Source organism: Bos indicus x Bos taurus, chromosome 6, assembly GCF_003369695.1.
Source record: "Bos indicus x Bos taurus breed Angus x Brahman F1 hybrid chromosome 6, Bos_hybrid_MaternalHap_v2.0, whole genome shotgun sequence".
NCBI lineage: Eukaryota > Metazoa > Chordata > Mammalia > Artiodactyla > Bovidae > Bos > Bos indicus x Bos taurus.
Window position 1 is genome coordinate 44,878,091 of NC_040081.1, and position 17,961 is coordinate 44,896,051.

At 36.5% G+C, this 17,961-nt stretch overlaps 1 protein-coding gene across 3 annotated transcripts in view; it reads right to left on the bottom strand.

Annotated features, from left to right (window-relative positions):
• Positions 1 to 945: 945 nt before the first annotated feature.
• SEPSECS (Sep (O-phosphoserine) tRNA:Sec (selenocysteine) tRNA synthase) overlaps positions 946 to 17,961 on the bottom strand; it is a 38,777-nt gene continuing 21,761 nt past the window's right edge. For all 3 annotated transcript variants that reach the window (XM_027544196.1, XM_027544195.1, XM_027544198.1), the window contains exons 9-11: positions 7,934 to 8,027; positions 6,391 to 6,481; positions 946 to 5,037 (exon numbers count right to left, since the gene is read on the bottom strand). In XM_027544196.1, coding sequence (XP_027399997.1) covers positions 4,734 to 5,037; positions 6,391 to 6,481; positions 7,934 to 8,027 — 489 coding nt within the window. In that variant the 3' untranslated portion in view covers positions 946 to 4,733. The remainder of the gene's footprint in view (positions 5,038 to 6,390; positions 6,482 to 7,933; positions 8,028 to 17,961) is intronic.

The following is a 17,961-nucleotide window of genomic DNA, read 5'->3' on the forward strand; positions in this document are numbered from 1 at the left end:
AAAAAAAATCTACCTAATAAGCTAAGAAATAGATTTTCATTTAATTTTTAAAATTTAATTTAAATCTAGTAAAAATTGGTACATTATAGCTTTATGCAGACCATCATAGTAGTTATTAACAGCAAGTGCTATGTTTCAAGTATTGAGTTAATCACTTTGTATCTCACTTAAATCCTCAATCCTAAAGGATTGTACCCACTTAACATACGATGAGACTGAGATTCAGAGAGGTTAAATGTGAATTCACATGGGTTAATAAGTACCAGTGCAAAGATTTAATTAAAAATCAAATGAGAACCTGCAAAAATCAAACAGTACAATTTAAAAACAAAGTCTGCTGAAGAAGGAAGTACGACCATTTTATATTTAATTAACATGTTTCTTTTTAAATACTTTTAAGCCTCCAACCGTCTACAGTCAACAGAGCTTTGCAAAATGGGTGCTGGAAGATTCTCTTCTCCTTCCCCTTTTTAAAAAAAAATAATCTAGCCTCCACCCCCATGACTCATGAGTCTCATTACAAAGTATGACTTTCCTTGCTGATTTCTGGGCAAGTTAATACTGATGATTAAATGAAAATATGTGCAAGTAATTTAATGTTAGTTATCTGCACTTTCAGATTTTATCTGTAGCAATGATTAGGTAAAATAATGTAACACACTGCCATGATTTATTAAAAATTTATTGCATAATAAATTATACAATTCAGTCTTATTTTTAAATAGTCTACAGCAAAAATATTTTTGGAAATATCTTTCTCTTTTAGTAAAACACATAAGTTAGCAGGCTGACACCAGCTTCAATTCTAATAGCTAAAATCCCTCACAACTATACATTTAAACATAGTCTTTCTTCACAGTTCTCTAAATGTTCAAGTTGACACCAATATCACTTGATAAAAACAAGACCATATAAATAGTTTCAGATTTTGCTTAAGGCCTTAGATTGAACTTATTAAAATATTAGGTGGAAAATTATAAAGATATAGTCATTAGCCTTGAACTCATCGTCTTACACGTGTACACACCATAATGACCAAGAAGAGCATGAAAGTAGAAAGGCAGGCACGAAGGAACACAGTGGGGAAGTCTTAGGCCTGTATGCTGAGCGGCCGTAAGAGACCAATAATCAACACGATATGACAGACAAGAAAAGACTATTTACAGGAACTTAAAAAAGATGTTCACAGCATATTCAGTTGTTTTATCAAATTATTCAGAGGGTATCAAACCTCTGAAATAATTCAACTTCTACGTACACAAACTTAGTTTAAAAACGGGACTGGCCTCATGAATGCAAACACAAAACCATTTAAGGGCTTGGCAGAAATGAGTACATTTCAGACAGTGGGAAAAGAAAACCCAAGTTTTATATGCACCAAATGTGTATGTATTCATAAAAGTTTCCCTGAATGAGATTCACCAGGGTTTGCCATACCTGTCAGTTGTTGGATTTTTCCTCTACGAAAGAAGACAAGAATATAACTTAGGATGAGCTACTAATTCAATATTAAAGTAACATCACTGGTTGAACAAATTATCTCTGTTTAATTTTACTAAGACCTACCATGGCTGTCTAGTCTAAAACCAAAAGCATGCCCTATAGCTTAGACCTCATGACAGTACTTACTATAGTGGTTAAAGAAACAGAACCACAATAGAGGTATGTGCTAGGGCAAAATATCAGGAAAAAAAACTCAATTTAAAGTTATCATTCTGTATATCAAGTGCCCATTGACTGAACATAACTGTTTTCAATAATTCACATTTGATCAACTCATCAACTATTGCAAAAAGCTAAATAAAAAGATTTATAGTTGAACACAGAGTTCCTAAGGCTAGTATCACATATCATTCCCTGAAAGAGGGAGAATTTGTCAGCAGAGAACTTAAGAGCCAAATTGAGAACTGGATTGAAAATACCCTTTCCTGCTCTGTGTATAATAAGTAACACATTGGGTGTAGTGACCTAAAGAATATTTCATGTTATTCAATTTTCTTTTCTGGGCAGACTACCACACAGCCAAATGACTTTAAAAACCAAACTCCAAAATTCTACCTGATAGTCTTAATAAGGGCAGTTGGAGCACAAAGATAGAGGAAGTCATCTTAGCCACTGATTGGAAAAGATATCATCGGTTGGCCCTTTGCCCCAGTGAGACGATAACTAAAGCCAATTATGAGGCTTACCAATCATTACTAGGAGATTAAAATAAATAACTTGTATGTACACGGAAAGGAGAGATAGCAAGTCAAAGGACACTGGAGTGGGGACAAAGGAAAGCCTAAATGTGCAGAACCTATAATATCCCTTCAAAAATTCTTGACTTCTACAACCTCAAGGTCAAATTGAAACCAGCAGGAATAGAGTTGGAATTCTAAAACCTCTGAAAAGAAAGGGCTAATAGTAAAAGCTGCAGCTGATTTTATGCACCAGGAATGAAATGTTATAACATATCTATCATTCACATGTGGGTTCGTGTAATTTATCTTCAATTAGAATTATCTATTCAGCAGCTGTAGCCCAGAACTGCTGATACACCACAGATGAGAAAACATTTGCGGGTCTCTGGACTCTGGCCTTCCTTAAGTTAAATGATGATCACATAAAATAGATCACTCGTTCTATAAAGCGATCTGGGCTTATGTGGACAGTATACTGCATCACCAGCATCTACATCCACAGCATCACTTCATTTCCTTTCACAGACTGGAGAGGGTCTATAGCAACTCTTCATCTTAATCAGTTCTTCGATTCAGTCCCAAATTCACGTTAAAAACATTATACAACTTTTTAATCCAGGATTTACCTTTGAAAGAAATATTTAAAGAACCCAGACACTTCAAGTATCTGAACCCCAGACATACAAAAATTTCAAAGCAACCCTTTACGATAGTTGTAATTAAGTACTTATCTCAACAGTGGACTTCCAAAGTTGGCAATAAAATATTCTAACTTACCAGTGGGAGTGGCAGCAATCTAAGCTCATGTTTAACAGTTTACAGTACCAAACCAATGAAGAAAAACACAATCCAGAAAGAAAAGTGGCATTCTCTACTGTAGTGTTTTCAAAAATACATTCAAAGGGACGTCAGTAAGTATTTAATTAAAAAAACAGGTTCCATCTTTAGACAAGGATATATTCAAACTCAAATAGAAGGGATTCTTAGAGCCTTTAATATGCCAATAGGCAGGTTTGCAAAGTTCCCAACTTGCTCATGGAACCTTTCATACCCTTGAGCATCTCTTAGGAATAAATGCTCCACAGAGCAAGTCTTAAGAAACACAGTTTTGAAACTTTGGTGCATTCAGGAGCTTCACTAATTCCTTAGGCTATCAGTCTTAAAATTAACACCAAAAATAACAGTTATAGCCAGTAAGTCTAGGATTACAGATTCAGGAAGGAAGCATATGGGCAATGGGTAGGGAATACACCTGTTCATCATACTCCATCATTTTCACCTCCCCAGCAAAAATATGTTCCGAATCCCCATGTTAACCACTCTTGATGATGGCTGTACAAAACACCTGAACAAGCTAACCAAGACTGCTTGAGGCAAAAACACTGAAATAAAGTTTTCACTTTCCCAAATGGAAAAATGCACACATGTCGTATTAACAGTTTATAATTATATACTCAGAAGAGGTAACCTCAGTTATCAGTTAAGAATCTGCATACTGTGTAATTCATTAACATTTACGGAGCTACTTTATATTAAGTTACTAGTGAATAAGTAAAGCTGCTATGGAAAACTTCTCTTTATTTAGGAGTTCTCTTACTTTGGTGGTGGTTTAGTCGCTAAGTCATGTCCAACTCTTGCAACCCCATGGACTATAGCCTGCCAGGCTCCTCTGTCCATGGGATTCTCCAAGCAAGAATATTGGAGTGGGTTGCCATTTCCTTCTCCAAGGGATCTTTCCCATCCAGGAATCGAATCCGGGTCTCCTGCATCGCAGGCAGATTCTTTACTGACTGAGCTACGAGAGAATTTAGAGCAGTGTTTCTCAACCACAGCTCTAGTGAGATTTGGGGCTAGATAAATCTTTATTTTGGGAAGTTGTCTTGCCCATTGTAGGATGCTGAACAGCATGCCTGGCCTCCACTAACTGGATATCAATAGTATTCTGCTAGTTTTGACAATCAAAAAGATCCCCAAATGTTTCTTAGATATAAGCAAATCATCCTGAAGTTGAGATCCATTTCTATTGAGTGAAAATTAAAGCTTACACCTTGACTCTGCTTTCCTGGGAAATATCCATTTTACAGGCATACCATGACTTACACACATCGACAAACATCTAGTAAATAGTAGCATTAGTGATCTTTCTAAATTCTGTGTGGTCAGAAACTAAGTAATTTGTGAATGACAGAGAATGGTCAGAGGAACACAGTCTACACATTTCAGAGAGAATCAGAGGTCATGTGTAATTTTACTATCAACATATTAGTAAGAATTATCTGAATCATAATGCTTAATTGGCAAATGTTTAACAATTGGAAAAATGTTAATTGTATATTATGACCTGTTGAGGATGGTAATGATTGAAGCAGTCTAAAAACAACAAATGTAACAATCATCAATGGCTAGCTCAGACCATATTCTATTCCTTGACCAAATATTCTCCATGAAATTCTCAATTCAAAAATCTTACGTTTTGTCTTTAAACTGTTAGCTTATACTGTAGCCTCCTCACTTCTTTCAAATTATCAAAAAGAAACCCTTCACATGTCATCAAGAAGAATCCTGGCATGTGTCAAGACATACATTATCTAGTTTTAAAGCCATTTCTTCTATATCCACATCTTCAGTTTTGTCATTATTGTCAACTCCAGATATGTCACTCTCTTTATTTTGTTCCTTTCTGACTGTCTTTAAACACTTGTCAAGTCTCTTTATGAACAAGTCCACATCCTGTGTCTTCATTCCAATGGCTGACGCAGCATTGAGGTAAGCACAAGGGTAATTATTTGTATGTGACATAAAGCCTCTGAAAGTGTAGCCACTCACAGTCTGCATAGACCCAAGAGGAACAACCCTGAAAGGGAAAAGATTTACCAATTTAATATATCTGGTGATGTTAACAGAGTATCACTCATAAACAAAAGAAAGCTGTGTTACTAAGCCTTACACCCACTTACTAAAAAGTTTAAAAACAGCTATAGATCGTAGCCTATGAAAATAGACTGTCAGCCTTAAAATAAAATTATACGATACAATGCACTTCACACAGGAAGGTACTATCTGATGCTTACCATTAACTTATCTTCTATTAAAGAGCTACAAGCTCTAGAAATCAAAAACACCTTCACATCTTCCAAAAAGTAGAAAGAAAATTATTTGTTTTTGTACCAAATATGGAAATTTGACACTTCACATATACACACTTCAATGGAATATTTAAGTTTGTAAATCAAACCACTTTGATTAACTGCCATGTATCTCCTCAAGTAATCAATAGACTAAAATTATACCTATCTGATCATATTATACATGGAAGGTTTTAGAGCAAGGCTCCAGAAGAAATCACATAATTGCTTACAGTGGATTGATGGTCAGCAACTAGCAATACTCAGCAATGGCACATGCATTTTTAAAGCTTGATTTCACTGGCATACTTGATATAAGCAGATTTCTAACGGTACTTTTTTTAAAAAGCAGCCAATTAAGATCAACCTAAACATAAAGACAAATAGGGGCAACACTAAAAAGCAAGGCCAAGAAAACCATTTTATAAGTGTCAAAACTATGCTGCATACAGATAGAGCTCATCAAGTTAAAATGGGGAAGTAATCTAAGATTTTTTCCTTTTAGGAAGTTGTTCTTTGACGTGAAATCTCTGACCTCTGGTAGTCAGAGAGAAATTCTTTAGTAGAAGCATGTAAAGAAGAGTACTTAGAGCAAGCTACTTCAAGTCATCTTTCTCTGACTCATCAAATATAAAATGAAAAATGAAATTCATCTTAAGCTATAAAAGCAAAAAAGACATTTTTCAAAGGCAAGACAAGAACTGCATAGCTGTTTTCAGTTTAGGAAATGGACTTTTCCTTAAAAACATTTTCACTTAAACTTAAGAATGAAGCTAACTTATTTCTAACACCATAATGTGAAGATTATCTAACAAAGGAAAATAAATACAAATTTGTACAGAGAGTAATGAACTTTGTTTTTGTGTATCTATTAAACAAGATTCATATCCCTTTGTGACTATTTCACACACTACAGGTGGATGCATAACAGCCTCACAGATTCTCTACCTCATCACTATTTTCCTCCATGATGAATCCTCAGGTATAGCTCACCATATACTTGAGGGACTTATTGGTAAGGAAACATACTTCATTAACTTTATAACACAAAATAAAACCAATTCCCTTTTAAACATACTTACCTGGCTCCAGAAACCTGTCTTGTAAAAAGCATGGAGCCAAGCTGAGTGACAGCTCTGCTACAGTGTTTATCTAGGGTTCTAAGTGTCATAGCTGAAAGAGAAAACAGTATTCCAGTGAGCCTTGGTTCACCAGCCCAAAACCACTCAAGAAACAAATAACCATGAAGACGTTACTTTTTTTTATTGTGTTAACAAACATAAAGCATAAAATTTACCATCTTACCCAATTTTTAAGTATATACTTCAGTGGTATTAAATACTCAAACACTGTTAAACAACCATTACACCATTCATCTCCATAACTCTTTTTCTCTTAAAAACTGACACTCTACACCTATTAAACTGTAATTCTCCATTCTCCCCGACCCTAGCAACCGGCATTACACTTTCTATCATGATTTTGAGTATTCTTAAGTGCCTCACACAGGTGGAATCATATGGCATTTATCTTTTGCAACTGGCTTATTCCATGGAGATAGCACTTTTTATTCATTGTCTCATGGCACCATTTCACTTTAATGCACTTAATAAATTATAGTAAGGATTTTCTTGCATATCAAAGAAAAATATTTTAAAACAAGCTAACATACTCAGAAAAGAATTTCCATACAACCCTTCCAAAGAGTGAATATTCCAGTTAAATTCATGGAACAATGACATGAATAGCATGACTTACCATACTAGATACTTTACAGTTATAATCTCAACCACTCTTAACTTTGTACGTGAGGGATCATTATCTCTACTTTTAGACAGGGAGAAGAAAGTTAGAGGCTACTACATGGCAGAACTGAAATTCAGATCACACCATATCACCTTCTATAGCATCTACCTAGATTTTAAACCAACAGAGAGGACTGACTAGGGTGATTTATTATCTATCAGTGGCCAAAAGGTTTTCCAAGGAAGTTCATTCCTGGAAAAGGCTTCAACTACAAATTATTAATTTCCTTACTTTCCTCAGATATACATAAATATGAGCCATATTATACTATATATATTCACAAATTAAAAGAGGTAATTATGAAGCTTAAATGTTAAATACATAAAAATCAACATTCATATTAACCTGTTTAGTAGCTCCTGTACTACAATGACAATATTAAATTATCATAAACACTGATATCTCTAACATAGGCATACTAAGGAAAACTAACAATAATAGCATTAAAAATTATAAGAGTAACTTTAATATCCAATGTTATGGTATTTTTTTAACTGGTAGAAATTTTTAAATAGTTATATAGATTCTTTATTATTGACCAAATTATTCTGGTAAGAAGCAAGAGGTCAAAGTATTTTTTCCATATATTCATTGTAACATAATACAGATTTGAATTCTTTCAACACATAGGTTTTACCTTTGAAATACATTAAAGCATTTAAAAAGGCTAACTAAATTTTTAAAATTTACAAATCAGTACTGTAATGAAATTAGAAACATCACTGTAACAAGGAAGAACTCATACTCTTTTGAGAAATACCAGCTTCCCACTGGAAATGGTTCAGAAGTACTAATGTTTTAAAAAAGAAAAAAAATTACCTAAAGATATGGGATTGTGAGGTGTATGCAACAGTCTTTCATTGTAGGCTTCTGACAGCTTCTTTAGTTGGTTGGACAAATAGGAAAACATTTCCTGCAACAACAAAATGTTACATTTACAGAAAATCAAATAAACACTCACTGCAACTTGCCGGATTGAGTAAAACAAATCTGACTGGTGTATAGTCTATGCTGTAAATTAACTCATCCATGTGCCCTAGGGACAATTCTTTCCTTTGCCACAATATAGTAAGATTCAGAGCTGCCAGAATGATCTGAAACCACAGGATTTAAAGGTAAAGAACCAGAACATTTCCTGCTCAGGTGCTATCACATATCTATCAGAAATCCATCCTCTTTTCAGAATCTCCAGGGCTACCACTCTAGTCTAAGCAGCCATCAACCTCTCCCCTGGACCACAGCAATAGATTCTAAATGACTTCTCTGCCTTCTTTCCCGCCTTTCTACAATCTGTCCTTCAGACCGAGGCCAGAGTGGTCTTTCAAAAACATAAATCTGATCATGTTCCTCCCAACTTCCTCCTGTAAGTATTAAAAACAAAAAACAAACAAAAAAAAACAACTCTTCATCTATAAGGCCCTGCATGATCCAGTCGAGCCAACATGCCCAACTCAGCAACAACCATTCCCTCCACTTACTACGTGCCAGCCACATCAGCCTCCTTTTCTGATCCCTGGACACGTCTAACCTTTGTGCCTGCTCCTCCAGGACTGGGAAGGCTCTTCTCCCAGATCATGCCATGAGTGGTCCCTTTTGTCACAATCTAAGGAGACCTTATCTCTTCTCTATTAAAGTAACTGTAGACCCTGCCTACCTCCAGCTCCTAATCTCCCTCCAACACCACTGTCTATTTTGGTTCCTTCACTATACTTACACAGTCTGAAGTTATCTCTTTTATGTGCTCAAATAAATATTGCCTATGACTACCCACTAGAATGGAAAAACTTGAAAGCTGGGACTCCTTACCTTCTTCACCACTGTTTTCCCAACATCAAGAAAAATAGGCCAAGATTTTAGTATGTAAGTGAATTGGGAAGAGACAGTTTAAAAATTAATTTCCTTTAATATTATAAACTTAAAATTAACAATTTCCTTTTAACTCAATTAAAAAAAAATATAGCAGCTAACAACTAAAAACTGTACTGTTGATCCTACTCTGAAAAGTATATCTGGTAGTAAAAAGTAAAAATACATATTATTTTACAAGTACAAAATTTCATGTGCACAGGCACATTTGAGAATTTAATGAAGTTACAAACAAATATTAAGTTGGCAACTATTTGACCTAAAATTGTTTTTTCTTCTCCTAGTAAGGACTTTAAAAAGTGTTGAAATGAATATCTGACCCAGTAAGTCTGCAGCTGAACAAACCCATTTGCAATGACCTCCTCCAGCCATAGTCAAGACATATAAATTCTAATGATGTACCAAAGAGCCAAGGGCCAACAGAGTACCTAAGTGAAGACAGGAGGAAATCATACTTGAACTTCAAAGACCACATAAGCGGCTTCAGTTTTCTCTAAGGTAAGGATTGGCGAGTCTGAGCCCACACTGGGACCCAGAGTAGCTTTTTCATGTCTAAAGCACATAGTAGATGACTAACTCTGTCTTTTGTTAGGTAAGGATTAAAAGAAGAGGAAAATTCCTACCAGGTTTATGAATTATGAATGAGTCTCCTTAAGACCACAAGCATTTTTATCCTTGTCAACACAGTATATTTTATATTCTGACCTAAAAAAACTTTAATACTCATTCTTAAATTTTTAGGATCTTTTAAGATCAATTCTCAGCATGCCAGAATTATGAAATCTTAGATCACTAAAATATACTGATTCTTTTTATATTAAAAAAGTTAACATCCACATTTGTCATACCAAATGAAGTTATAAGTAAACATACTGTTATATTTAATAAGTTTTTCTCTTCTGTCATTAAAAAAAAAAGTGTACAGAAATACTTTAGGAGACATATGTTATCACCATTTGCAGTAACAGAAAAAAGAGTGGGCATCTTTTCTTAGACATATAAAGATTTCCTGGCCCTTCCGTCTTAAACTAATATTTTGATGTTCACTAGGTGAAATTATAAGAAAATCAAATGAAATTTTAAAATCAAGAGTTTTTCCTATAACTGGAATAATTTAATATCTTTTAGGTACCATGCCAGTGTTAATGAAGAGCAAAATTCCTGGGTTTCATTTATGTATTTCCCTTTACTATAAAGTAACTAGGTCACTATCATAATGCTCAGTGTTGGGAATTCCCCTAGAGGTCCAGTGGTCAGGACTTGGTGCTTTCACTGCCAATGGTCTGGGTTCAATCCCTGGCTGGGGAACTAAGATCCTACAGGCCAAAAACATTAAAAATAAAATTTTAAAAATGTTCAGTGCTGTTTAAAAAAGAAAAAAAAAGTCATATATTTTAATTTAGATGTTAACTGCTGATTCTTCATATTATACATTAAAGTCTTAATGGGAATCTAATTCTCTCTTACTGTCAAATTCATTAACTTCCCATGCTGCTGCTAAGTCACTTCAGTCGTGTCCGACTCTGTGCGACCCGACAGACGGCAGCCCATCAGGCTCCCCCGTCCCTGGGATTCTCCAGGCAAGAACACTGGAGTGGGTTGCCATTTCCTTCTCCAATGCATGAAAGTGAAAAGTCAAAGTGAAGTCGCTCAGTCGTATCCGACTCTTAGCGACCCCATGGACTACAGCCTACCAGGCTCCTCCATCCATGGGATTTTCCAGGCAAGAGTACTGGAGTGGGGTGCCATTGCCTTCTCTGCATAAGCAGAAACAAATCTGAGAGCCAGGAAATGCCTTTTACAGACTCCCACATTCTCCCCCCTAACACTAACAACAAAAAACTTATTTCAATTGTGAGGGCCAAATTTAAAATATTATTCTCTCTAGTATGACTGCCACAGTTATCACCAATGTGATCACACTTGTAGAATAAAAAGAACCTGAAAAGAGTAATTTCTCCTTAATTTGTACTTAGCTATTTCTTTAAAAAAAAAAAGAAAGGAAATGGTTCCTTAATAACACCCTTAGAGGATGCTTTTAAATTCACTAATGCATACATGGCTATTAAAAAACAGATTTTTCCAGTGTTCAATTTCTAATACCTTAACAAATTAATTCTAACCAGTTCTATCAATCACTTGCTAATACCATTGGAATGGTAGCTAATATTAGAATAAAAATCTTCAGACTATAAATGTAATGCTAAAGTAACTAAATCACATATTACTAGTATGGGAGTAATTAAACAAAAAGAATATATTTGTGAGTCAAGTTCACATCCATCTGCAAATGTTTTTAGTATCTCTACTCTGTATAAAGGGTTATGACAAGTAATCCAATAAATAAAGCAGCTTAAAATATCTTAAAGCACAATGTACTGAGTCCTCCAGTATTTCACATATTAAGGTCCTAAATGCTCTCCCATTAATATCACTACACTTTAAAAATATCATTTAAGAGACTGTACCACTATTTCCTACACTAATACTTAGCTAAGCAGTTTTTTACCTGATATATTAAAGGTATTTCAAAACCTGCACTATTTTTTTCCTACAGTTAAATCTATAACTGACATTTATTATAAAATACTCCTGTGAAGGGAGAAATTTATAAGCACTCCAAACAAATGTATATAGAAAGATCTTACTTAAAAGAAATGAAATATTATTGATTTTCTATGTCTTTTGTGCTGTATTTAACTTAATTTTAAAAGATTCTTCACCAGAGATAAGCTGAACCGTACACCTGAATGCTAATGTCAGCTACATTTCTAGAATAAAAATATAGAACTTTACACCATAACTCAAGATGTTAATGGAAGAGAAGTTGAATTACATTAAGCATTATCTTTCATATAGCCTTTTGCAAATTGATTTGCAGTTGTGAAGCCCAACATCTAGCTTATCTGTTCCCATAATCCAAGATGTACATAATTCACTAAATTTTAAAGAAAAGGGTCTTAGGTAACCACGTCTTTCGAAATAACTATTTCATGTTACACGATGAAAGAGAACTTCACATATGATTACAATATGCCTCATAAGGTGGGTAATAAATCAAAAAGGAAACATAACAAGTAGTCTGGTATTTCAATGATAATAATGTGTAAGGATGGACAGACAATGGACTGGAGGTACACATCCACTCACACAGATGTTCTAAGTGAAGACACACATACTAAACGTGGGATGCTGCTATCCATGACAATGGCCAGGCCACAGGTTCAGACACACTCCATGCCGCACAGGCTAAAGCTTTCAAACTTCTCTACTGATGCTTCATATCCAGGCCTAAAATCTGACACTTTCGTTGGGATTCAACTACTCTACCTTTAGGGCTACAAAGTTTGTTTGAGTTATATGTCTAACGCTCTCCAAGTTTCAGCAAACAAATTCCAGTCACTGAAGCAGCCATTTTGTCATTCCTTTTCTGCAGATATTCTCTTTCCCAAATCAGCAGATATTTGCAACAATGAACGATTACCTGCCTGTCCGGTTCAGCAGAGCACTCTTATAAAAAGTAAAGCTAAGCAGAATAATGGTCTTCTCTGGAACCAAACCTGAAGCAGAGATGAACATCTAAGACTGATTATTCTTTTGCATAGAGCAACTCAAAGAAATAGTTTCTGCAATTTTCATCCCTGTTCTTAAAGGCCTCTTCAGTTAAACTTCCTGGTCACTTCTCCCCTCAATGAAGCAGACATGTTGATCAGGAAGGGGCTAAGGGCGAACAGGTTCAATTCACACACACAGTTCCACTCTCTTAGATCCTTTCACTCTTCAAAAAAGAAGGCTTGAGAAGGAATGGCTTCAAGCTGAGTTCTTGTCTGCTTTTACTGTGAAAAAGATAAAGCCTTTTTGGAAGAGATATAGCTAGATGAAATAACCTCTAAAAATATCATTGTGGTGAATAAGGGCACAGAATTAAAAAAAATCCTAAGTTTTCTTTTAACACTCCTTTTTTAGTATGCAATAACACCAATAATATAAAAAAAGGAGCTCTCAGTGATGGTATAAAAATAGCTCTGGCTAGAGCAAAATAGCTATGCCTCAGCTTCTCCAGAGCTGAACCAATAAACTATCACGATTAAATTTTCACAGTTCAAAAGCAAGTCCATTTAAACAAAAGAGGGTTTTACTTCTGCAACAAATCCAATAAAAAAACAATATTTATGCTACATATATGCAATTATGGTTTATGGAGGACATCCACGTTTTTCAAGAAAAAGACTTTCCTATTGAATGAAGTTGTTAAAAAGCAAACTTTTATTCTCTTACAATGATAGAGTTCTCAAATGAGCATTTTTATACTCTGAAGATTACTACTATAGATAGTCTCTGTTCTAAGTAAATTCAATACACAGAATTTTAAATAAAATCAATGAATACATTAGAGCCTTTGGGATTTTACACACCTCTATTAATAAGAAAAGGGGTCATGAGAGTACCATTTTTATGGCTCAGATGCCTAGCACAGAGCAGGCAAACACTTCCACAACAGTTGATGGGTGACTGGAAGCAAGTGGGAAGAGTGGGAAGACAGAAAGTGCAGAGGCTTCAGTATCACACAGACTCGGGTTTCAACAGCAGTTCTGGCACTTACGTGGGATTCTGGGTAAGTGCGTAACTTCTCCTAACCTCAATTTCATCTGTAAAATGGGCATGATATTTACCTCATAAATTTGCTCTGAGTACTACATGCGCTGCATGAAATAATGAATACAACGAACCTCGCAGAGTCCTAGACATACAGCAGACGTTCATAAAAATATTAGTTTCCCACCCACCTACTTTTCTCTTAGCCTAACAGTTTTCAGACTAAAATAATTAACATTAGCTAGCAGGACTCATACAGACACATGCTAATATACCGAAGCTATAATCCTTTTCTTTTCCTGTCCCTGTTCCTTCCACTCTACACTATCTACATAAAGAAAAATAAAGTTCTGGATGCTACAAAGTGAGTGATCTCTTGACACCTAAAGTGGACTCATCCAATTCATAACACTAAAAAATAAAATTTCCCCACAAAATATTTAGCCAGTGTTTAATAAAGGACAAAGTCCCAGTGAAATCAGAGCTGGGCTGCCTACTGGATCCATTTACCAGCTGAATTACACATTCCTGCAAGTCAGTCTCAAAGCAGGTGGACTTTCATTCATGCTGAGCAAAACGTACACGTGCTTGGGACTTTGGCATCATCTAATAGTAACTTAAAATTTTAAAGTCAAACTCTAAATGTCAAAAGTAAGAAGCATGGCATAAAAGAAATTCCTAGACTGCAAAAAAATGACAGAACATCCCTAAAATCAACAATTTCAAAATCCTTAGGGGTAAGAAAAGTCCTTTTGGAAGAAGAGTATCTGCTAGGGAGGAAGCCCTATTCAAGTACAGTAAATGCTACACACAACAGGTAATCACCATTTTAAGTCATTCCTTTTTCACAAGTTTTCAAATATATCCCTATAGAGAAATGTCTCTATAAGAACATCTAAGTCATAAGAGATGTCAAGATACTTATTCCATGTAAAACAAGACTGAAGAGTGGACTTACGTGTTCCCAAATGTCCTTTCACTTTTCACTTTCATAAACACTACAACACTATGACATTGCAGGTTTCTGTTCCAAGCTTCCATTATAGATACAAATGATTTGTGTACCCCAAAATAATGGGTTTTAAGCTTGGGTGTGCATCAGATTTATCAGGGAAGTTTGTTAAAAATACAGTGACTAGGGACTTCCCTGGTGGTCCAGTGGTTAAGACCCTGCACTTACACTGCAGGGGAAATTTACATACCAAATAAATAATTACAAGTCTGATGAGAGTTATAAAAGAATAAGCAGTATTTCTCTATTGAAGATCCTCTAACAGCTATTTTACTCAGAATACAAGGCAAAGACCTTACATGGCCTAGAAAGGCCTACGTGACCAGCACCGCCCCCATTACCATCCTGACCTCAACTCTCACAACTCTCCTTAATCTCTTTGCCCTAACCACACTGCACTCTTCTCTGCTTCTCAAATGCACTGTTCAGTTCAGTCACTCAGTCGTGTCCAACTCTTTGTGACCTCATGGACTGCAGTATGCCAGGTCTCCCTGTCCATCACCAACTTCCAGAGTTTACTCAAACTCATGTCCATTGAGTCGGTGATGCCATCCAACCATCTCATCCTCTGTCATCCCCTTTTCCTTCTGCCTTCAATCTTTCCTAGCATCAGAGTCTTTTCAAATGAGTCAGTTCTTCACATCAGGTGGCCAAAGTATGGGAGTTTCAGCTTCAACATCAGTCCTTCCAATGACTATTCAGGACTGATCTCCTTTAGGATGGACTGGTTGGATTTCCTTGCAGTTCAAGGGACTCTCAAGAGTCTTCTTCAATACCACAGTTCAAAAGCATCAATTCTTTGACTCTCAGCCCTCTTTATGGTCCAACTCTCACATCCATACATGACTACTGGAAAAATCATAGCTTTGACTAGACGGACCTTTGTTGGCAAAGTAATATCTCTGCTTTTTAAAATGCTATCTAGGTTGGTCATAACTCTTCTTTCAAGGAGCAAGCGTCTTTTAATTTCATGGCTGCAGTCACCATCTGCAGTGATTTTCAGTTCAGTTCAGTTCAGTCGCTCAGTCGTGTCCGACTCTTTGCGACCCCATGAATCGCAGCATGCCAGGCCTCCCTGTCCATCACCAACTCCTGAGGTTCACCCAGACTCACGTCCATCGAGTCAGTGATGCCATCCAGCCATCTCATCCTCTGTCGTCCCCTTCTCCTCCTGCCCCCAATCCCTCCCAGCATCAGAGTCTTTTCCCTGAGTCAACTCTTCGCATGAGGTGGCCAAAGTACTGGAGTTTCAGCTTTAGCATCATTCCTTCCAAAGAAATCCCAGGGCTGATCTCCTTCAGAATGGACTGGTTGCATCTCCTTGCAGTCCAAGGGACTCTCAAGAGTCTTCTCCAACACCACAGTTCAAAAGCATCAATTCTTCGGCATTCAGCTTTCTTCACAGTCCAACTCTCACATCCATACATGACCACTGGAAAAACCATAGCCTTGAATAGACGGACCTTTGCTGGCAAAGTAATGTCTCTGCTTTTCAATATGCTTTCTAGGTTGGTCATAACTTTTCTTCCAAGGAGTAAGCGTCTTTTAATTTCATGGCTGCAGTCACCATCTGCTGTGGTTTTGGAATCCAGAAAAATAAAGCCTGACACTGTTTCCCCATCTATTTCCCATGAAGTGATGGGACCAGATGCCATGATCTTCGTTTTCTGAATGTTGAGCTTTAAGCCAACTTTTTCACTCTCCACTTTCACTTTCATCAAGAGGCTTTTTAGTTCCTCTTCACTTTCTGCCATAAGGGTGCTGTTATCTGCATATATGAGGTTATTGATATTTCTCCTGGCAATCTTGACTCCAGCTTGTGCTTCATCCAGCCCAGCATTTCTCATGATGTACTCTGCATATAAGTTAAAAAAGCAGGGTGACAATATACAGCCTTGACATACATATACAGCCTTGACATACTTGACATACTTTTCCTATTTGGAACCAGTCTGTTCTTCCATGTTCAGTTCTAACTGTTGCTTCCTGACCTGCATAGAGATTTCTCTGGAGGCAGGTCAGGTGGTCTGGTATTCCCATCTCTTTCAGAATTTTCCACAGTTTATTGTGATCCACACAGTCAAAGGCTCTGGCATAGTCAATAAAGCAGAAATAGATGTTTTTCTGGAACTCTCTTGCTTTTTCCATGGTCCAGCAGATGTTGGCAATTTGGTCTCTGGTTCCTCTGCCTTTTCTAAAACCAGCTTGAACATCTGGAGGTTCACAGTTCTCATACTGTTGAAACCTGGCTTGGAGAATTTTGAGCATTACTTTACTAGCATGTGAGATAAGCACAACTGTGCGGTAGTTTGAGCATTCTTTGGCATTGCCTTGCTTCGGGATTGGAATGCAAATGGACCTTTTCCATTCTTGAGGCCATTTCTGAGTTTTCCAAATTTGCTGACATACTGAGTGCAGCACTTTCATGGCATCATCTTTTATGACTGAAATAGCTCAACTGGAATTCCATCACCTCCACTAGCTTTATTCGTAGTGATGCTTCCTAAGGCCCACTTGACTTCACATTCCAGGATGTCTGGCTCTAGGTGAGTGATCACACCATCGTGATTATCTGGGTCATGAAGATCTTTTTTGTACAGTTCTTCTGTGTATTCTTGCCACCTCTTCTTAATATCTTCTGCTTCTGTTAGGTCCATACCATTTCTGTCCTTTATGGAGTCCATCTTTGGATGAAATGTTCCCTTGGTATCTTGAATTTTCTTGAAGAGATCTCTGGTCTTTGGCATTTTATTGTTTTCCTCCATTTCTTTGCACTGATCACTGAGGAAGGCTTTCTTATTTCTCCTTGCTATTCTTTGGAACTCTGCATTCAAACGAGTGTATCTTTGCTTTTTTCCTTTGCCTTTCACTTCTCTTCTTTTCACAGCTATTTGTAAGGCCTCCTCAGACAGCCATTTTGCTTTTTTGCATTTCTATTTCTTGGGGATGGTCTTGATCACTGTCTCCTGTACAATGTTACAAACCTCTGTCCATAGTTCATCAGGCACTCTATCAGATCTAGTCCCTTAAATCTGTCTCTTGCTTCCACTGTATAATCGTAAGGGATTTGATTTAGGTCATACTTTAATGGTCTAGTGGTTTTCCCTACTTTCTTCAATTTAAGTCTGAATTTGGCAACAAGGAGTTCATGATCTGAGCCACAGTCAGTTCCTGGTCTTCTGCCCTAATTTCAGGTACTGGTTTTTTGCCTGAAATACTCTTCTCCATCATACACTTGATGGAGTATACTCCCTCAAACTTCTTCAAGTCAACTCAGAAGTCATGTTCTCTATGAGGCCTGCACTAACCACTGTATTTTAAAAATCAGTTCTCACCATCTCCCCCCTCACATCAACCCTAACACCCCTTATTT